The sequence below is a fragment of the Protopterus annectens genome, chromosome 3.part1 (assembly GCF_019279795.1).
Source record: "Protopterus annectens isolate FY-2018-M chromosome 3.part1, PAN1.0, whole genome shotgun sequence".
Taxonomy (NCBI): Eukaryota; Metazoa; Chordata; order Ceratodontiformes; family Protopteridae; genus Protopterus; species Protopterus annectens.
In genome coordinates, this window is record NC_056732.1 from 1001683785 (window position 1) to 1001707385 (window position 23601).

At 39.6% G+C, this 23601-nt stretch overlaps 1 protein-coding gene across 1 annotated transcript in view; it reads right to left on the minus strand.

Annotated features, from left to right (window-relative positions):
* Positions 1–20912, minus strand: part of PREX2 (phosphatidylinositol-3,4,5-trisphosphate dependent Rac exchange factor 2) — a 1787099-nt gene extending 1766187 nt beyond the window's left edge. Inside the window, exons 1-3 of the mRNA XM_044066265.1 lie at positions 20796–20912; positions 20003–20074; positions 19787–19909 (exon numbers count right to left, since the gene is read on the minus strand). Of these exons, the coding sequence (XP_043922200.1) occupies positions 19787–19909; positions 20003–20074; positions 20796–20912 (312 nt within the window). The remainder of the gene's footprint in view (positions 1–19786; positions 19910–20002; positions 20075–20795) is intronic.
* Positions 20913–23601: the final 2689 nt, after the last annotated feature.

Genomic DNA, 23601 nt, shown 5'->3' on the forward strand with positions numbered 1-23601 from the left:
ATATGTTGTGCAATTTTTAGTCCCTGTGTATTAAAGAGGCAAAAGCACTTAAAATAAGTTCTTAAGTCCTGCAAAAGGGAGGAGCTTCCACAGACCCCAGCAATTACAACCATATAAGTCTGACCAGCCTAATTTGCAAAGCCACAGAAAGACTTGGCATGAAGCTAATCAATAAGGATATAGGGAACCTCCAACACTGGACTGGTCTCAGTGTGGATTCATCAAGGGCAAATCATGCTTTCTCAATCTGATGGATATTTTTGAAAAAGTCACCAAAGCAATGAGTGAAGGTAAAATGGTGCACAATGCATACCTCGGGTTGGTCAGCACCTTTGGCACACTCTCCTACTCAGGCATTGTAGAAAAGTTTAATAAGCTGGGAATAAACCCATATGTCACCTGTTGGTTTGCCAACTGGCTCACAGACAGGATGCAAAAAATCAAATTAGGGGAAGTTACCTTGAAAAAGAGACCAGTCACCAGTAGAGTCCTCCAGGATTCTGTGTTGGGACCTCTCCTGTATGGCATCTACTTCTCTGAAGTAAAAGCCAATACCAACAGGCTCTGGCTGAATATGCTTGCAGATAACAGCAAGCTAGGAGCAGTCACTGAATCCCAAATGACTTGGCCATCCTGCATGAAAGTTTATCCTAAATAAATAAGTGCTGCCAAAATCATGGACTGAAACTAAATGCCAAAAATGTAATATTATATTCTTTGGGAAGTCATCTATCCCTACCCGAGAAACTAACATATTGACAACACTGCCCTAAGAGTTGACCCATTTGTTCAAATTTGGGAACTTATGTGGACAGTGACTTAACTTTTGACCAGCATTTGTCCATTGCTGTAAGTAAGTCCTTGTATATCGCTCGGTTTATAAACAAAGAGAATGTGTCTAGATATAGGGATGTCATTGTCCCTGTTTATTCAGCCCTCAATAGGATAGTTATTTGGTACAATACCACCTTTGGCATGTATCTGTCCAGACACATGCAACAAATGGAATGCACACAGAGATAACTTACTAAAAGGATAAAAGACCCAAACAATATGTCCTATATGGGCCAATGCAAAGCCCTGTTACAATACTTGGTATCTTGCAGACTGCTAAAAAGTGATGTTTGTCAGGCATACGAGGTATCCTCTGACCCCATCAGCAAGTCAAACATCATCAGAAATACTAGATCTGTGGATCTAAATCTCTTTTACAACATGAACAGAAAGGTTTGGAGGGACAGATTTATCTTGGACAGTATACTGCCGCTCTGGAACTGACTCTCTATCTATGTTAAACAAAGCTCATCCCCATCCATATTCAAGCCCAACTTGGATCTGTGGATGCAAAACAGAAAATCTGCCCCAGAACTGTCCCATTCCCTCACAAAGGAAACAGCTCATAAATTATTTATCCCATGCATGGGTCCCCTAAAATTCCTTAGTGTATGATCCCAGTTATTATCATGAGGAGTAGTATATAATTATTGACCATGGGATGGGTAAGGCCAATCTAACACCAAATAAGGGAAGTTAATTCATGCACCAAAAGGGAAACTGGCTAAGCTTAAATTGGTCTGCAAAGGCAGTTAGCCTAGTAGTTACCAATGAACCTATGAAAGTAACACTGGGCTGTTTTTCCATTATTTTGAGTGAATCTAATGTTGAGTTTATTATCAAGTACTGTATGCAAGTCTCTAATTTGGCAGTCTATCCTAAGTTATTGTCTACCTATCTTCTAGTCCAAATCAACATGCTTTAATCCTATAAGAATACACTGTATTTCCTGATGTTCAGAGGTATCACAGTTGTTACATCAGGTTTGTGTTTTATCTGACCCTTCCTGTAGCAGTCACATACTCACACATGATGTTATTATCAGGTTTGCCGTTTATGCATATTTAGAGATCCAATGCTCCTTTCCTGCCTTGAATTCAGAAAAAAAAATCTCAAAATGCACACAGCCCAGTTCATAGAAATCAAAAAAATACTCAAATATTTTTTAAGAGATACTCAAATAATTTCTGATGAAGTTGTGATATTAAAAGATGAATGGAGTAAATCCTCCTTATTTGTTAAGTGAGCCCTTCCTTTATATTTTGTGGTTGACTACTAAATAATTATCAAAGTCTCTACAGTTTAAGGGGATTGAGTCATACTGACAAGGAATACTGTAACTGTGCAAAACCTCGTGCAAGGATATACTTGCCTCCAGTGATGTTTTTGTTTTTTTCTCTCGCTATATTCTGTTTCAGATTCATTCTTTTTTCTCCAGTTTTTCCAAGCAATGGCAGGGACAAAGAACCTAACATGCCAATGGCCTCTGCCTTGTCTTAATCTGAATATTTAACTATCAGTTTTAAAAAGGTGTGTTGGTGCTATTTTGCTCATGCAAAACTGAAAGGCACTCTGAAAACAGATGGGTTACAAACCAAACTGAACTCACTGCAGTGGTGTTTACTATGACACAAATCAAATATATTTAAAACATTTCTTCATCGCGTGGTGGAATACACATCAAAAATCACTAAGAGCTTTCACACCAGCCAGTGCCTCTTAGAGTATTGAATATATTCCCACTTTTATGTCAGCACACTCACAGTATAGGGTCATGTAGTTTACCTGTACCTGGATTACAATATTATTTACATTACTGTGGAATAGGCCAACAATAATCACATAGCTTGTAAGATGGGGGGGTATAAAGTACTCTGCTTGTAGAAAGCTAGACTATGGTCAAAAGCAATAGGTTTATTCTCCAATGAGATGGCTTATTATAGGACTTACAGGAAAAATGGAGGGGCGGTGCAGTGGTACAGCAGTTAATGCTGTCGCCTCACAGCAAGAGGTTCTCTGGTTCGATTCTCGGCTGGGGTGCCTTCTGTGCAGAGTTTGCATGTTCTCCCTGCATTCGCATGGGTTTCCCCGGGTACTCCGGTTTCCTCCCACATTCTAAAGGCATGCTTCTGGAGCATTTCTCCCCGGGCCTCCGCTGAAAACAGGATCTGTGGAACCTAGTCGGACTTTCCCGGTCAACAAATGTTAAATAAATAAATAATAAATAAAAAGCAGCTTACAAATATATGGTTCATTGAAAAGAAGAGAAAAAAAGTATGGTATACAGACAGTTAGAAGCAGTAATAGCTATCACATAATAAGCAGTCTTTGAACTGTTTTGCAAAATGTATATTTTCCTGATAGCTAAATCCTGACTAAGCATCTTAGAAAATTCTTGTTTTGTACGCATCTTGTATGCAGGCTCTTTCTATTTGTTGTATTATATTACATTGATTTGTTGGTTCAGTAACGTTTCCACTGTGAAAAAAATCAATCTGGTAATTTCATATATGATACAAGATAACAGACTTTAAGAAAATGCATTTTCTTCTCAAGCATCTAAACAGTTTCATGAGGGCTAATACATAATGATGAGTGGAAAGGAGAGAAAGTAGCTTGATAAGTTTTAAAGGCAAGGTTCGCAGTACAGTAATTAGCACTCCTTCACTGGGAAAACAAAGTGAAGATGTTCACAAATGGGTGATGTAATGACAAAATATTTAGGAAGAGACATGGATTTAGGCACATTAGGTAATCTAAAATTAAATATATTATACCAGAAAGCAAGACTACATAAACTGGGCACCCTGATGCATTTCTGCTGATCTCACCATTACACAAGAACAAAGCCAGTTCAGCCACGAGAGCAAACAGAAAGAAACAAAGAAGGGGTGGAGGTGGACTGAAAGATGCATTCAAATCCTTCAAGTGAATTAAGAGAGTCCAAGCAGCCTCCATTCTCAGAGAAACATTATGCAGTTCTAAGGGCTTAATTTCAGGACCAAACAGCATGAAACAATGCATGAATATGATTACACAGAATCTGAAAATGTGTAGGAAAAGTTGGATATTACTTAGACTGAATATAAGAAATAACAGGCATTAAGGTGTACAGTCTGAAGGAATGGTTATGCTGAAGTGTACAGGCTATGAAAATATACTCAACTCAAGTCCTTATACAACGATAAGCAAAGAGAACAAAGCATCAGTCTGGATTTTCAGTGACTGTATACCTCTCGAATATTCAGATTTTGCCACATATATTTGTCCTGTCTCTCATAAAATTTGTGTTTTTTTGGCAAATCACTGAAGACTGAAGTGACTGAATAACAACAGCCATTTGAGTTTCATACTTCACATCCTTCAGAAAATGCATGTTAATGGAAACCCTGTTATTCTATCTTTCTAAGTTTATAAGAGTAATATTTCGAATCTGTCCCAGATTGAGAGCCTTTGACCCACCATTTTTTTTATGTCCAGAATTCATGCACTAAGAAGTTGAGAGAAGTGCATGTCTACCCAAAGTTTTCAGCATACATCCTACCTACTTCTTTCTTTTGTTTAAATATGTATGCCTGTATAACACCTGATATTTGCTGAGAATGTGGATTATGAAAACAGTCACAAAAACAAGTAAGCACAAAAGAAGCCTGTGGCTTTCCCATAGCTTACACCCTCTCACTTGTGGCATGTGGCTGTAGCTGGTGTCACACAGGTCAGCCTCAAGCAAAATACAAAAAAACGAATTATGTTTGTCACAGTGAATTTAGCAATATAACTTTGGTGTTGTTCAATACTGTTTTTTTTTTTTAAGCGAGAAACTTTTTTATTAAATTTTCATGTATGACATAGGCAATCTTATATTTATATAAATGAAAATAAACCATACCGACACAATCTCAGTTGCAAATATTATACATTATAAACCATGCCAACATAACTGTAGCTGCAAACATTATACATCACTTATAATATATTCAGTCATTTTTCAGTCTACCATTACAGAGCTCATTCAATGCCTGCTTTCTTTTAAACTTAGTCCCTCCTTTGCATGTATTGAGCCCACATTTCCCATTTTTTCCTATGTAATTTGCTCTTTTTCTTTTCTAAAGATCAAAAACCCGCGGTGGTGGTGCTGCGGTAGCGTTGTCGCCTCACAGTAAGACGTTGTCCGGTTCGATTCTCAGCTAGAGCGTCTTCTGCGTCGAGACATGCGTGAATGGGCGTACTTTCGTTGAAGGTTGTGCGTCAGGGCTAGTAACTCGGCACGTAAAAATCAACTACCAATCATTAGCGGACCGGAGTTCTGCTGTGGCGACCCCTAACCAGGAAATGCCGAAAGACACAACTTTTCTAAAGATCAAAATTCTAGTTATCTCTGTTACCATCTTCGCTACTTCTAGTAAAGCTGGTCTAGACTTTGATTTCCATTTTCTAGCAACTCTTTTTGGCAGCCACCATAATTAGACACAGCAAGACTTTACTATGTCTAGGCAATTCCGATTCTGGATCATAGCTCAAAAAAGAATTTTCATAGTTACACTAAATTGCTCACCCAGCATCTCCAACACAGCAGTCTGCAGGGAATCTTTAAAGTCTGCCAACTCATTACACTTCCAGAAAATATGTTCACAGTTACCTCTTTCTTTCCCATCACATCTCCAACATTTGCTGTCTACCTGAGGAAAAATTCTTAGAGGAGTCTACTTGGGGTATAAAAATACCTATGTAAGCTCTTAAAAAGTAAAGATCCTAAATCTTCTAGACTTTGCTGCATATTTTGGAAACATTCATATATCCCCCCCGTTGTTTTTTTTGTAAATTGCTTATCCAATCTCTCTTCCCAATCCTTTCTAACCTCCACTGATTGATTCTTATAGTTATCATGCAATATTTCTTATGCTCTACTAATTATTCCTTTCTTAATGGCAACTTGTGTTCCAGATTCTACTAAAAACTCTACCAGTGCTGGTCTTTCATTTAAGAACCCCCTGTTTCTTTCTCTTTCCCTATACTCTGACATCAATCCTTGATAGGAAAGGCGATCTCTAACCTGCAGTCCAAATAAGTACTTGGCATCTTCCCATTCTGTACCTTTTCCTCTCTAGTTATTTGCCCCTAATACCTTGGTTCCTTTGCCAGTTTTCTCTAATAAGTTCCAGCCTCCTCTTGCCTATTGTTTGTATCTCTAATTGCAGTCATCCCTATCAGCAGTATCTCCTTTCTACTTCTTAGAATAATTTCTGCTACTTTATGAATGCAATATTCTGTAGGATTATTGTTATTCTCCTTAAAGGTCTGCATCAAAAATCCCAGTCTCTCCTTGTTTCTTGAGCTTCCACCCATTTCATCATAATCTCTTACCACTTTGAATTATAGTTTTCTGCTTGTGCTGTGTGTAGAAGCATTAACTGTGTATATAAATACCTCTCAAATCAGGTAATCCCAATCAGGTTCCTATTAAATGATCGAAGACGCATTCTTTCGAATGTGTCTTGATCGAACATGAAAGGACGAAAAGGCAAAATAGCGAAACGGCATATAAGCGAATTCTTTCCCTGGGAAAGAAATTCCTTGGCCACTACCGTTACTTCATCATTTTCGTGACTGTACTGTGATCTCACAGTTGATATACCATCAGGGGGTGTGGGGGGTGAAGCCCCCCAGTTTAAGTAATGTTTTACATTTTTTTGGTGGAACAGCAATTTTTTACCTTGGAAAAAAAATTGCTGTTCTGAGCATTCATGATTGTAAGCTTCCACTTACATGGGTTCGATAAATCATTGTTTGCTTTTTTAAGCATTCGATGATTTAACATAGACCCTCCAAATCCGCCCTGTTCTATTGGAAGAATAAGCTTATCCCAGTTGACTCTTGCTGTCTTCCCCTCCCAGATAAAATCGTTCAGGTCTTTATTAATTGCCATCTACAACTTCTTCTCTAGTTAATAAAAATATGCCTGATCTGTCATATAAGACTAAAGGGACTAAAAACATTTTAACTGCTTGTATCTTACTATCGATATCCATATAACAGAGCTTCAATTTTCTCAATGTTTGTACTATCTTTTGTTTCTGCCTACATTTCCTTAGCTGTCACACTGGAATAATTTTCAGTCCTTTTTCCTAAATACTGCATTTGATCATGTCCCCATTTCATATGTGGGTACATAATTTACTGCTTTTGCCTTTGTTTTAACTTCTTTAATTTTGTATCCCAAAAAGATTTGAAAATGTCTTAATATGTTCCACAGCCCTGTAATGTCCCTTTCTGATTTTGTCAGGTATAAAATAATATTATCTACAAACAGAGCCAGTTTTTCTTAACTAACATACCAATTATATCCCTGAATTTCTGAGTCCCTTATTTTCTTTGCCAATTGTTCTAAATATAATGCAAATAACAAACAGGAGAGAGGACACCCCTGCCTGGTTCCTCTACTTAAGCAGAGATTATCAGACAGGATCCCACCCACTTTAATATTCATCTCTGATCCCACATATATCCTCTTAATTTTATTCCAGAATACAAATGCTTCCATTGCTCACAGAGTCCCTGTTTATTCTGTCAAATGCTTTCTCTGCATAAAGACCCACCAGCAACAGTGGTATTGTGTTGTTCAGTACTGCTGTCACATCTTTCAGATATTTTCTTTACAGATATCCACTTTATAAAATTGAAGTAAAATAAAAATGAAAAACAAAGTGTTGTTTTGAACTGCAAATCTCCCCGTCTTATAAACAAAGTTGCATAGGTTTAGATCTAAAACTTACAGCTCCCAGTGATGTTGGGAGTGGGTGCTTGCTGGTCAGCACCTTGGGTCAAGAAAAGCAGGGCATCAGCTTATTTTATTTTTATTTATAATGAAATCTTCTAATTTCATCTGAGCTAAAATCAAATTAAATCTTAACTAAATCTGAACTTATAAGTAAGCACATGGTATCCAGGCTGAAGGCGGTCATTTTTACATTGCAATCATCTTTCTTCAGACCAGTCATTGAATACAAAGCACTCTTTAGCATGTACCTAACCAGCCACCTATAAAAGCTATTGAGACCACAAAGGTTCCAAGCAAAAATAATACAGGGAGTAAACAAGTCCTGTGTGGACTGTCTCAAAGCCCTATTCCTGTATCCATCTCCTACAGACTAACGTGAGGCAATCTATGCCTAGCCCGCAAAGAATCTTCTGCTACCAAACTGATGGTTTGTTGCACATCTGCAAAACAAAGAGCATCAGAAATGCCTGTTCTAAGGACCTAAACCTCATCTGAGACATACACAGGGCATGTTTGAGGGCCAGGTATGTCTCTCATAAGATTTCCCCTTCTCTGGAACAGGGTTCCAATCCATGTGAAGCAAAGCTCATATATAACCATATTCAAATGTAACTTGGGCCAATGGATAGGAAATTGCAAATTTACTACTGGTTTGGCACCTATGTCCATAATGGACAACATCTGTCTGTGAACACTTGATATGTATAAGCTTACATCACAACATGTACAATTCCTTGGGGTACTGGCACATCAGCATTATTCTGGCAAATTTGGTGTAAGCTTGGCTAGCCTTAAAATGGTTATTGGGCCAGCAGTCTAGTAACCACCAATGAAGCTATAAAATCTTCTTCAAAGCAAGCATTGTTAATAGGCTGGATTCATAATTGCCTCCTTGATGATATTGTTGGTTGCCAGCCTGTCATTCAGTATGTATTTTAGATAAATGCAACATTGAATGACTGCCATATAGTCCTGGACTGCGGCATGGTTGACACTTAGACAGGTCAGCCAGCAGCAATACTTGTTCACTTGTAATTTTACTTTACATTACTTTATTCCTGGATACAAGCAGGAGGGAGAGCTAGAATTTTATGGTTGCATACATTTTAAAACCTGATTGCTACACAGGATGGACTTAATGAGAAAAGATATCGAAATCATGCCTTTTGTAAACTTAAACTGGACTAGCACTTGAAAAGACAATAATGCCTGGCCTGTGAGGTGACTACTGCATGGAAGTAGTTTGTTTTGCTAATATTAGTGACAGAGTGAAAGAAAATGTCATGTGCTGGTGCTGTAGCTGATATGGGCCTGTTTCAGCAGAAAATTTAATTTTTGCCCATTACATCACAATTAAAATATAGCTATAAACAAGATTAAGATAGTGGCATTTTACAAAAATTAGTCATCCTTCAGATGAAGATTCTGAATGTCTTAGTACAGGAGGTCTAAAAAGAAAAGGTCACTGTCTTCCTCTACTCTTTCCTCCTTAGGTCAGTCATCGAGTACACTGTCCCATTTGACATGTACCTCACTAGACACCTGCAACAACTGGAGAGGCCGCAAAAGTACCTCACAAAGAGGATCCTAGGCCTTAAACACATTCTATATGGACATACTTAAAAAACTCCAACTACTCTGTCTCATATCGCCTACTTAGAGGCGATCTCTGCTTGACTTACAAAGCCATGTCTGACCCAGCTCTGTTAGAAATGCTTCATCTAAAGAAATCCCAATCCCTCCACACCACATGCTCCAGAGACCTCAACCTCATTACCACAATCAGCAGAACATGCTGAAGGGACAGGTTCATAACCCAGAGACTGCCCATGCTATGGAATAGACTTCCCGTACATGTCAAACAGAGCACCTCACTGGCCCTCTTCAAGAGAAATCTTGATGAGTGGATGGAAAATAGAAAATTCACCCTGGGGATCACTCAAATGGCTCTACTCGACAGAGGCACTGGGAACTAAGGTCAGGCGGCATGATACCAGGGTAATCCTATGGGCTAGGCTTGTAAAGGCTCCAGGGCCATTAGCCTAGTACACACCTATGAACCTTTTTGCATAATGAACTATACTGTTTCTATAGGTAATAAATTAAGGAACCTGCAGAGCTGGTATAGATGGCTTACCTTTAGTTGTGCGTATTGCACACAGGCAGACAGCAACTGGGTAAAAGGCAGTTTTCAAGATTTGCAAATGCCGAATGGAAAATGGTTTGTATGTGCAATGAGCGAATGCACATTGACATTCTGTTACTGCACATTTGACATTGTGGTGCGGATTGCACTATAGTGGGGATCGGGAAATGGTCCTTTTCCCCACTGTAGTGCAATCTCGGAGTTAGAATATTAAAGTAGGGGGGTGTGGGGGCGCAGCTCCCCACATGGGGGTGCAGAGGGGCTTGCCCCCTGCTTTGGGCTTCTTTTTTTTTTTCTTTCGACATTAACGTTCGAAAAACAGCGAATCTGCTTTTCGATTTGTTGTTTTTCGAACATTAAGGACTGTCACCGTTTTCACTTTCGTGGTTACAAGTCACTCATATGAGCATTCGAACCACTGTGATTCGGCTTTATAAAGGTAAACCAATATACATCAAATTCAGAAAGACAGGCATCATGTGATTTAAGCAATATGTCATGCCAGGGTTGTGGATTATGGTGGCATCTACCAGTCATGAAGAAGTAAGTTCCACATGAGCCAGATCCCTAACATGGATTATTGAGCCAGTCATGAAGGAGTAGATTCCACATGAGCCACATCCCTACCACAGATTATTGAGATTATGCCATCCTTTAGGAAACACTGGCATCAAGTAGCACAGTACATGCAAGTTGTCGGCTTCCCATACCTACTTTGCTCAAAACCTGATCATTTAATTTTTTTTTTTTTATCCCATATGTCATTTCTAGGTCATCTTTGTTATGTTATCTTTTTTTAATATGCAGTAGACTAAATTCCTTTTTGTAGACAGACTAAAAGCATTATAACCTGTTTTAAAGCTTGCCTTACTATGCAGGACTCAGTGCAACACAATCTGGTTTATGATTCATTACTGGCTGGTGCAGTGGTTGTACTGTCACCTCACAGTAAGAGTTTCTCCGGTTCGCCTCTTGGCTGGGTTGCCTTCTGTGCGGAGTCTGCATGTCCTTCCTGCATTTGTGTGGGTTTTCTCCGGGTGCTCCGGTTTCCTCCCATGTTACAACGGCATGTATCTGGAACATTTCTTCCCAGGCCTCCACTGAAAATTGGCTTTGTTCAAAGTTGGATTTTCCCGGTAAACAAATGTTAAATAAATAAATACATTATTCCTGCATAACTATAAAGTCAGTGTGAAGGTATCACAGCTGTTACATTCTGCAGAGCCTTAGTCAGGGACACAGCACTAGAGTTAAGACACTCGCAGTCATTGCTGAAAATAAAGATACAGATGCATTGATTCCTGTCCACCTACCAGTATTTTTTTTTTTTTGGAAGTAGTATTTTGTTTAGAGTTTAAGCTTCAGTTATTGGTTTATAGCTGTGATGGAAGCATTCCAATATTTGGAATTTTTTAAGTACAGAAAGAGAAATTATGTTTCTTTGCTGTGCTTTCATTTCTATATTTTAGTCAGGCTTTGTAGTTTCAGATTATAGTCATTAGTGGTTATTTGCTGGGATTTTAACAATTTTGGCAAACTTATTTAAGCAATAAATCATGGTGAGTGTGGGGGTTGTGTAGTATTTACCACAGGTGGAGTTAGATTATGAAGGCCAAAGCCAAGTGGTCTAACAGAATTAATACTATTCAAACAACACTATCCATGGGAGCCTGTTTCTTAATCACATCCAGCACCCTCAGTTGCAATAATCTGGAATTACTTTTGTGAAGTGCCAGTTTCCATTAACATATCTTTGTTTGCAGTGTTTGTGTGATAAGAGTTTGTACAGTACTTTAAGGTAAAAAAAATCCAGTTTAAGACATTTAAGATACCATTACAGATTAAAATCACTCTCAGTCTACCCATCTCATACAGGCTCTTAAGGGGTGATCTTTGCTTATGCTTTTCGGCCTCCCCCACCTTTAAAGAACAAACAATCGATGAAGCACCCTCTCCAAAGAACCAAGCCTCCATTGTAAGCTAAGCAACACCTGCTAGAATAATAGGTTTCTCATCAATGCATCCCACCTTTGTAATGTACTCCCTCTGCACATCTGAGTACCTAAGCTCTATGACTGCCAGCAAAGCCCACCTCAGTGACTGCAGAGGTAAATACAGGTTCATATCTGGCATTCCTGAGCACAATTATCACTACAAAGGTAATGTGCTAAGCTTCTCTGTATCTTGCAGCTGTACACATAGTATAATCCTACGAACCTAAGCTTTTAGAACTTTTTATTTTGGTGCTTCATGCAGTTCATTCCAGACTTTCAGTTTCTTGAATGAACTGTGTGAACTGTAGATGCCATTCAGATGAAGTTCTGCTTCTACAGACTTGGTGAAGAAGAAATTTCTCATTGTAAGGTATGTGTTCTTTCTCGGTGGTTATACAACTATGGAGCTGGGATGATGTCACTTCTTTTAAAGTTTTGTTCTAGTTTATATTTGCAGGGCATTATTTTTTTTTCGATGTTTGAGGACACAATGTTTGCATTCTCAGTATTTTGACATGAATCATATCCCCAGAACTGATTAGTGCTGTTATAACGTGATCCAGCTTTTGAGTAAGATTTTTGATTTGTAATTATTACTGCAACTACTTCTTGAGGAGTTCATACTAAAAATAGCCCTTCTTTCTGTTAAATTATGGACCCGATTCCAAAAGACTTGCTCTCAGTGTAAGTGACCACTGACACTGACAGCATATCTTTTGAACTCAGGCCCCTGGTGCAATCCTGTTTATTGACAGGCCTTAAACCAAAGTAAGTCACCTACACTGAGTGCAAGTGTTTTGGAATCAGAGCAGACATACCAAGAGCAACTCTTTTGGAATCTGTCCTTACATCTTTTTATTTAGGTTTACTGGACTTGGAACTGGGCAGTAAAGCAAACAACAATTTGTATTTTTGCCTCACAGGATTTGGTTTACCAGTTCAGTCCCTAGATGGGGTTCCTTCTGTATAGAATCTGCATGCCCTTTTTTGGTCTGTGTGAGTTTTTGTTAGGTCTTCTCATCTCCTTCCATATCTGAAAGATATGCCACAGGCAAAATGGTAGATCTCTAAATTTCCACTGAGTAAGCATGCTGGGTCTATGTGAATGTATCTGTGAGTCCTGCAATAGGCCTGCACTTCATCCAGGATTACTTCCCTACATTGTTCCTAGTGAGTGCTGTGATAGGCTCATATCTCTCAACTCTCCAGATTTTCACAGAATGCCCAGATTTCTGCCTCATATTTTTGGTCTGTTCCTCATAAAATGTGCATTTTTATGGCAAATCACTGAAGATTAAAATCTCCAAATAATACTAAATAATGACATACACTTGAGTTTCAGACTTCATATCCTTCAGAAAATACATAATACTGCAAATCTGTTATTTTAATAACTTTCTAAGTTTATAGGAGCAATATTTTAAATAATCTGTCCCTAATTTTCAGCCTCCCCCCCATTATTTCAGAGTTTGTCCAGATTTCTTGCACTGAGAGTTTGAGTGGTTTGGATAAACTACAACCGTCCCCCACCCATGACTCTGAACTGGATTAAGTAGGTATTTTAAAAAAATAATGATTGATTTTGAATTTGTAAAGTATGACTATTTATTTATTTTTAAACATGTTTTACTTTTTTAAGATTAGTAGAGTGAGTCAGTTTTAAAGTGTAAAGTCACATATGAGTTACTTGGCATTCATTAATGCTGCTTAGATGTGTTCAGTTATCACAGTTCCCTTTACACGTCAGTATATGAAAGTATGGTACTATCTCTGTGATTGACACAGCTAGACTTTTAAGGATGTCAGGAGAAATACAGTTTATTAATTTAGCATTTTTTTTATTCTTTTTTACTTTTAAGTAGCATGGATGGGATTATCATTTTTAGGTTTGTTCAGTTGCCTCCTGTTGTAGTTGTTGCAAGGGTCTGCCACCACCTTTGAAATGCATATTTAATAGTTTTCAAAACTTAATATTCTGTATGCAAAAAAGGAACCAAAAATTTGTTCAAACCATTACAAAATATTTTACTTTTTTGAGCATAAAATTTATTTATTTATTGACATTTGATTACCAGGAAAGTGTGACTGGGCAGGTGCCCAAAACAAGTTTTATCTGGAGGTCTCCTTACCTGTATTCATCTAGTCCTAGCCAAAATCTGTCTTTGTTCTTGCTCAACCCTAATATGAACAACATTCCATTCATACCTTACACCCCGTTGTTTGTGAGGTAACATATATTTTTAAATAGTTTGACTATGTTTTTAGTTATTTATTTTCATCTCTTCTTTCTATTACTATCAGGTCACACCCTTTTGAATCTACATTATATCAGCCATTTTAGCACAACAAAGAAATACGGCACTGCAAAAATGGATAATATGGTATAACAGTGCAAAGAAATATGGGCATTCATAATCAGCTTGTGAAGTACGCAAGATGAGCACAACAGCCTGCATATTTCAGCAGACTGTTCTGATTTATATTGCCCCTGCCCCCCCCCCCCCACACACACACACACACCTAGAATTGCCACTGTGGCAGTGAGGTTTGGAGTACCACATGAGAAGGAGGTAGCCCTGAGATGGTCTATGTAAATGACCATCTTGACATGCTCCCCATTTGGAGGACTTGCATACTACAAGATTCACAGATGCCTGAAATGGACTCCCTAATCACTGGTTTTGTATGAAATCATAGACTGTGTTGTTTCTACATGGTGCTGGCACTGATCTCTTTGTTTTTGGGTTCCTTCTTTTGTGTCATGTTTGTGCAGCTGTTGAGTTTTTATATCTAAGTTTGGCAGGTGTGACAGCTTGCCTACATATGGGTGGAGCAGAGAATCTTGCCACTTGCAAAATCATTTATTTTAAATTTCTTCATTGTGTTGAGACCTCTAGCCCTGAATTGGGCTCTTGTTGAGTTCTGCTTTGGGGACTCCCAGGAAGTCTGTCATGCAAAATATTAATTTTAACATTTACAACAATAAGAATGGGCAGAAGAGTCATGGCTAGTTTGAATATGGGCTACACAGAGTGTAGTGAACTTAGAATCATTTGTAACCTTGTAACACTTTTCAGACCAGTTATAAAATCAATAAATAACCATCTTAGTCTATTCATCAGCAATTTATTCCTGAGTTGGAAAGCTGCTATTTCAGAGAGGGATGTGTATGACATATCTTCTTCTATTTCATATGCAGCCACTGTAAAACTGAGACACGATTTTAGTAAAATTTAAAGTCCAGAAAAGAACATGCTGATAATGGCTTTTGTTTCAATAGTGCAGAATGCACAAATATTAGGAAATTCAGTGAAATGTATCATGCAGCTATGGCCCAGTTTCATTCTTTTTTTGGTGTGTGTGTGTGTGTGTGTGTGTGCGCGCACGTGTGTGTGTGTGTGTGAGTGTGTGTGTGTGTGTGTGTGTGTGTGTGTGTGTGTGTGTGTGTGTGTGTGTGTGTGTGTGTGTGTGTGTGTGGTTCCTCTTCTGCATTCTTTCTGGCTTAACCAAGTGCCCTGTTCATAAACAGGTATACCAACATCTCCTACAGCCCCCCATTCTAAGGCTGGGGTACGTGTACAGCTTAAGGGTGTCCTGGGAGGGGGTGCTGTTGACTGTTTCCAGGAGGGTAATTTTTTTTTCATTTATGACCTACTTCTTGATCCCCTCTCCTGTGTGTTCACCTATTATGTCCTAGGGCTACTTTCCACCTATACACCATGCCTCCCCAGTGAGAATGTCTAGACAAACACGCCTCCCCCGGGATAGGCATACTAATCCATTCCTTTGCACAAAATGAAGTCATTAATGGCTTGTTTCATAAACTGCCTTCATAGCTGAGATGGATCAGTGAAGAGGCAAGTCCATCAAATCAGAATAAAATTCACAAAGACTGAAACAGTTTTTAAAACAGAAAAGAATAAATGATTACGTGAGGAGACCATAGATTCTAAAATACTACCAGACACACCTATACATCTGATATATCTGTGCAAGCCGTAGCTGAGAAACATTACTGCCCTTGTTGTGATATAAGTTCACAAAGTATCCTTTGCTGCATCAGTCAGAAAGTACAGTTGTGTACACTTACCACAAATGTAGATGTTCGAGTGTATTCACTGTTGCAGTCATCGCATTTGGGTTATCTGCTTGCAGTAGCCCTGAGTCAGCCTGATTATCAAAGTCTTGGGTCCTGCGTCGGCTGCTGTCTCATCTTCTGTGACGTCAGGTAGTCAGGGGTATAAAGCGTGTAGCCAACGCCATAACATCAGTTTTTCTTGCCCCAGATGTCAGGTGCCCCCCTTAATGGGAAGCAATTAAATATAAATATACAAGGTTATACTTCCAACAAAAAAGCAAATACACCAAAAAGCTTTTAAGTACAGTAGAGGAGAATAGAGGTATAGTCAAAAGAAGTCAGGGGGCTGGAGGGAGGGTAACCAGGACTGCAACAGTGAATGCACTCGAACATCTATATTTATGGTAAGTGTACACAACTGTACTATATTCTTCATGTTTCACTGTTGCAGTCTTCACATTTGGGTAGATTCCCAAAGCTAAGGATGGGAGGAGGAATTTAGATAGCATTAGGACCAGCTATAAGGCCCTGCAAGACTGCAGTCGCAAAGCCAGCTCTGGATTTAGAGAAAATTGGCAAATGGTAATGCTTGGTGAAAGTATGTACAGAACTCCAAGTAGCAGCTTCTAGGATGTCTCTGGTAGGGACACCTCTGAGAAAGGCTGTAGAGGTAGATGCAGCCCTGGTTGAATGGGGTTTAATCCCCTGTGGGATAGGTTTTCCATGGTGCTTATAGCAGAAATTAATGCAATGGTCATCCATTTAGAAATGGTTTGCTTTGAAATAGCCTTCCCCTCTGCCCCTGCAGCAAACGCCACCAGCAGTTGTTCAGATTTCCTTTGAGGTTTAGCCCTGTCCAAGTAAAATCTAAGTTGTGTGTGCACATCTAAGGAGTGCAGTATCCATTCCCCTTTGTTCTGTGGATTAGAAAAGGAGGTTGGCAAATGAATGGACTGATTAAGAGCCACACTGGATACCACCTTGAGCATGAAAAAGAGGGATTGGTCCTGAGAAACACCCTGTCTGCATGAAAGACGATTAAAGGCTCCACTGCCATAAGGGCCTGTAATTCAGATACCCTTCTTGCTGAAGTGACTGTTAAAAGGAAAGCTGTTTTCCAAGAAAGGAATTTTAATTCTGCAGTTGCAGCTGGCTCAAACGGAGGAAGAGTGAGTTTTTCCAATACAAAATTAAGGTCCCAGGCTGGAGCTGGGGCTCTCCTGGGTGGTCTTAGGTTTTTGGCCCCTCTGAGGAACTGCTTGAACAGTGGGTGAGAAAAGAGGGGTGGTTCTGTGTTGTAATGAGCTGAAATGGCTGAGGCGTGAATTTTGATGGAGGAAAAAGAAAGGCCCTTGTGAAGCATCTCAGTTAAGTATTGAAGAATCTGAGGTAAATTGGGTGCTGCTGTGGCCATCCCTTGAGTTTGGTTCCAGGCACATAATCTTTTCCATTTTTCAGCATAAGATTTTCTAGTACTAGGCCTCCTTGCCTCCAAAATGACATCCAACACTTGTTTACTGAGGGATGGCAATGGAGAGCCTAGGTAATTAGCCAGGCTGCCAGGTTCAGGGTTTGAAGCTGGGGGTGCAGAATCTGGCTCTCCTGCTGAGACAGCAGGGTAGGGGTCTGAGGTAGGTGCCATGGGGCCAGCTGTGACACACTGGGCAAGAGGGGGTACCAGTGTTGGTGTGGCCAGTCTGGTGCAATCAGTATCATCCTTGGTTTGTCCTGTTTGATCTTTAGTACTTTGGAGGGGAGAGGCAGAGAAGGAAAGGCATAAACTGATACATTTCTCCAGCTGAAGGACAGAGCATCCACTTTCCAAGCTTGTTTGTGGGGAGTCCTTGTGCAGATTTTGTCCAACTGGTAGTTCTGAGGGGAGGCAAATAGGTCTATATCTGGGATCCCCCATTTGTTGATCAACAGTGAAAAAGTTCCCTAAGAGTATGCAAGGTTTCACCAAAAGAAAAATCCTCTGGGGGAGAAGCAGAGGGAATAGATTCCTCTGCATCAGAATCCTCATAGGTAGATAAGGGTAAATCCTGGTCATCAGAGGAGACAGACATTTCAGAATCCTGGTCAGAAGTCTCATAAGCAAACTCAGTCCTAGGTCTCTTAGAGAGTGAAGGTTGGCTTCCCCTGATTAAAGTAATAAGGTCTTCAGCCATTCTTATCATTTGTTTTTTAGGCATAGAGGCCTGACCATGAGGTCTGGGCATTGGTTTCCTAGGCATGGTTCAAGTTTTAGGCCCAGAAGAAGAAGATGGCATCGGTTTAATATGCAAGTCAGTAGGCCTGAATACACCCTCAGAAGCCGGTGCCTGCACAATGGCTGCGGACCCATCCAAGTTAGAGACATCTGCAGGTTCCCCCAGTTGAAGCATCTCACAGCATACCAGACTCTGAATGGGTCTTAGTAGAGGCCTGCAAATCTGAAGTAGCAGGTATCAGGGGCTGCGAAAGTGCCTCACTGAGTACCAGTGAACTGGTGACTAGCTTAGGAGAAGCGTCGTCAGCAGCTTTGGACCTAGGCAGCCTGCCTCTGTCTTTATCTTTGCATTTTTTCAGAAAGTCAGTAGTCGGGTGGCTTACCGAAGACATATCTGGATAATTGAACCGAGTACCAAAATATTTAGAAGCGAAAATATACCGACGACGAATAGTTTGTGGTTTAAATAAGGCACAAAACCGACAGCGTGGTATGTCCTGGTCAGGGCCTAAGCAAGGAATACAGTACGAATAACAAACTTTATGAGGTGTTTGCTTTCCACAAGAAATACAGTTATTGACTTTTATTGACATCGGTTTAGAGCAAGAAAAAGTTTCCCCAATGGGGTACTTAGTTTTAGTTGAAGACTTCGGTTCTGAAACTCGAAAACAAAAATTTCAGGAGTCGGCCAACCTGCACTTGCGAACTGCCGCACGGCAAGAAAGACTGGTGTAATGGAGTCGGCTGCATGCTTTATAACCCTGACTACCTGACGTCATGGAAGATGAAACAGCAACCAATGCAGAACCCAAGACTTTGATAATCAGGCCGACTGAGGGCTACTGCAAGCAGATAACCCAAATGTGATGACTGCAATAGAATCAAAAGAACATCAAAAGAAAGATATTCTTTTGAGTTGCCTGTTATCACAAGTCAAGACATCCTACCTCCAGACAGTGACCACCTGTCTAACTAAAAGTAATGTTAGTAGTGAAACCTTTCAGCACATGGACTCTGGCTTTACCAAAGACCCAGTAGTCTTTAAAGACATTTTTAATTAGAAGATGACAATTAAACCTGTCAAGATTAAACTAATACTGATTGCTTATATTTTACAGTGAAAATGCAAAAAGTTTAAAGCTATCAAAATGAACATTACATTACAGTTAATGCAAAAATTCAACATAAGAAAAAGGGAGGGATACTCTCTTGTTTAAAACAGTTAACCTAATAACTACATATTGTTAAGACAAGACAAACTTCTGCAAAATAAATGCAATTAGCTTCTAACTATGGATTCAAACGTGTGATGTAAAGAAATGTTTAGTAGAGTGTAGATATTTTAAGAAAGAAAACATTTTACCAAATGAGAACTGCAATGCTTATGACCTGCTACAGGAGTGTTGCTCTAAGTAGACAGTTTTTTCCCTATTTCAGAATCAGCTCTAAGGTAAAAATGTTTAGTGAATGTGTTTATATCAAAGTCCACACACCATTTTGAAATAGTGAACCAAAAAAAAAAGGGATACTAAAAGCAGTAATACTGCATTTACTTACAATACTAACTAAAGAAAAAAAAAGCAAATGAAGATGTAGAGGAACCCTGACAATCTAATCAATCTACATTTGAGGTATGACTTCCTGGTTTATGAAGCTTTGTAATCACTGCATATTCTGTATAAAGCTCTTTAATGTTAAAAACAAAACCAATAAAGTGATACTTTATTTAAAGAAAGATTTTACGTACAAACTGAAGGAAGCATTTTCCGACTTCATGTTGACAACTTGGTTCAGGATATAGCTGTTCCTCTATTAGAGTCAAGAAGTCATTGTGTACTGCAAGGATGTCTTCAATGTTTGAAAACAAGGTCTGAAATCAAATGCAAATACATACCGGTCAACCATTTTAATTCAGATGCACCTAAGAACAAGCCATAGTAAAAAAAAATTCTATTAGGCTTACCTTAACAACTTCTTCTGTTACACTCTTCTCAGCTTTTGAATTAGCATATTGCATCATTCGATGAAAGAATTCCTAAATAAAACAAAACAGTACATTACATTTTATTTATGCAACATCTTACAAAAATAAGAATTTTTAAATCTTCCCCTTTGTTAGTCAGATGAAGAGTAGTATATATATATATATATATATATATATATATATATATATATATATGGGTCCCCTTCAAATGGTCGACAGTTCATTTGATCGACTTTTATTTGGTCGACAATTCATATGGTCGACAGGCAGATTTGCCCCCCTCCCCAATGTTGTGTGACCCTGGAGTTGATATATATAGTTAGGGGGGTGTGGGGGGCACAGCCCCCCACATTGGCGGATCGCCCCCCACATATAACTGCTTGTCGATGAAATGAATTGTCGACCAAATAAAAGTCGATCAAATGAACTGTCGACCATGTGAAGTAGACCCATATATATATATATATATATATATATATATATATATATATATATATATATATATATATATATATATATATATATATATATATATATATATATATATACACACACACACACACACACACACACACACACACACACACACACACACACACACACACACACACACACACACACACACACCAAACATCAAATAGTCACCTGGAATGTAAAAACCCTGGGCTTGGCAATCCAAATCTAGTGGGTTACAGTGGTAGTCTACCAAGACAAACATAAAAGTGGAAATAGGATATGCCAGATGGGGGCAGTTCAGATGAAAGATAATGACCAGATGCTCAATTCTGAATGAAGAGTGCACGTTTCTTGAGCTCCAGTTTAAAAGAAAACTTCCTAGCAAAGAAGACTCCTTTTTCAGATCTTTATTGAAGATAATCATGATGAGCATTTTTTCAGTTATAAGACTTTTGCTTGAGAACAGCTAGCATCTGGCCTATCCTACAGTGAAGGAGAGGGGGACAGCACAGAAGTATCATATCACATATATTACATACGCAGATATATGTACATACACGCATATAAATGTTTGTCCTTTCACACTGAAAGCTTTGGAGAGCTACACCTTTGACTATCAATCACTCCACTTCTATTGTAATATACTGTGGCTAAAAGAGAGTAGCATACTCAGAATAAATTGTTATTAAAGAAGCCCAAATAATTATTTTACTGATATATCTCAGAACGCCTGCTGTTTTGTATGAAGTCTGTGATTAGTGTGGACTTCCTGCTTTTACTTCATGTACAGAGAGACCTCAGTAGAGAATGCCATATCCGGTCATAACAGTGGACTGAATCAAATGATAATGTAACTCAATAACTCATCTCAGAGCAAATCAAAGAAACAGTGAGGCCAATTTTGCATACAGCATCTATGTAGATATATGTGGTAATGGAACCACAATTTTAGAACAGTGAGTTGAGGACTTCACCATGGGGAGGGTATGCAGTAAATAGAACTAACAGGAAGATTAAGTAAATAACTGGAAATACTGTTCCTTCAAATTATGGAAAATCAAATTCCTACAACAGTTGTATGTCAAGGCAGCATGGAGTCAATTAAGGGACATATACTGGAATATTAATGTTCCACTTCAGAAAAGCGGGATAATGAAGGAAGAAAACTGGAAATCCTTTGATTTTTGTAAGTCTAAGAACTGGCAGACTTCTGTACTGGTTTCCTCTTCTTCACTATACCACTTTCACAACTTCATAGGTTCATAGGTGTGTACTAGGGTAATGCCACTGGAGCCTTTACAAGCCTAGCCCATAGAAGTGCCCTGGCATTGTGCTGCTCGATGTTAGCTCCCAGTGCCTGTATCAAGTAGAGCCACTGGAGTGATCCCCGGGGTGAACTTTCTATTACCCATCCACTCATCAAGATTTCTCTTGAAGAGGGCCAGTGAGGTGCTCTGCTTGACATGTATGGGAAGTCTATTTCCAGAGCATGGGCAGTCTCTCTGTGAGGAACCTGTCCCTCCAGTATGTTCTGTTGATTGTGGTAATGAGGTTGAGGTCTCTGGAGTGTATGGTGCGGAGGGACTGGGATTTCTTTAGATGCAGCATTTCTAACAGAGCTGGCTCAGACATGGCTTTGTAAGTCAAGCAAAGATCACCTCTAAATAGGCGATATGAGACAGAGAATAGCTGGAGTCTTTTGAGTCTATCCGTGTACGACATGTGTTTAATGCCTATGATCCTCTTCGTGAGGTACGTCTGTGACCTCTCCAGCTGTTGCAGGTGTCTAGTGAGGTACATGCCAACTGGGGCATTATACTCGATGACTGGTCTAATGAGGGAAGAGTAGAGAGAGACAATGACCTCTTTCTTCCTAGATAAAAAACCCTTGGTAATGAGATGTGTCACATAGAAGGACTTTCTCAGTACAGTGGCAATGTGGTGGTCGAAGGGGAGGTTGCTGTTAACCTGCATCCCCAGATCTCTTATAACACCTTCAGTGTTCAGTGGGCTCCCATCAATGTGGTAATTAGTGGGAAATGAGTTTATACCAAAGGGGATGATGACGCATTTTTTGGTGTTAAGCTTAAGGCTATGGTTTTGACACCAGTCATTGGTCTCAGTGAGGCCTTTCTGTAGGATGTCTGCATCACTTGAGGAGTTAATAATGTCTCCCAGCTTGCAGTTGTCCGCAAACATGGTCAGCCAGAGTCCCTTTGTGTTGGCCTGGACTTCTAAGAAGTAGATGCCAAACAGGAGAGGACCCAGGACCAATCCCTGTGGGACTCCACTCATGACTGGTCGGCAGTCTGACTTGAAGTCTGCTACTTTCACACTGTGTGTTCTATCTGTGAGCCAATTTGCAGCCCACCTAGTGATATAGGGTTGATGCCTAGTTTGCTGAATTTAGCAATAATTCCCGAGTGAGGAACTGTATCAAAGGCCTTGGCCAGATCGAGGTAGGCTTTATGTACTGCTTTACCTTCATCCACAGCCCTCATGACTGATTCATAGACGTCAACCAGGTTGAGCAGGCATGATCTCCCTTTCACAAAGCCAAATTGCGTGGGGTCTAGAGTTTGGAGATTTCCTGTATCTTTGTTAATCAGGTCCATGATGATGCGCTCCATAGCTTTACATATTAGACTCGTCAGGCTAATGGGGTGATAATTCCCAGGGTCTGGTCACTCCCCCTTTATGGAGAGGTATGACTGTAGCAGTGTGCCATTTGGTAGGGACAAGGCATGAAGTGAGGCTGTGACTGAACAGGGCACACAGATGTGGTGACAGTTCGCTTTGTAGTTCATTTAGAACACAGCCGGGGATATTATCAGGTCCCATGTAAACTGTATTCTTGGCCTTGGACAATGCAGCTTTAACCTGTGATGCAGTAATGCTGGGTGCCTGGCATTCTTCCAGTATTGTGATTGGTCCTTTAGGGGGGGAGAGGGGTAAAGTTGGCAATGAATTTGTAGGACAGTATGTCGGCAATATCTGTTGGCTGAGTATAGGAAGTATCATTGTGCAGTATCTCAGAGCAAATCTGGGTATTGCCGTGGAGGTTCTTGATATAGCTATAGAAGGCTTTGTGATTGTTTTTAGTGTCTGCTGCAATTCTGCCT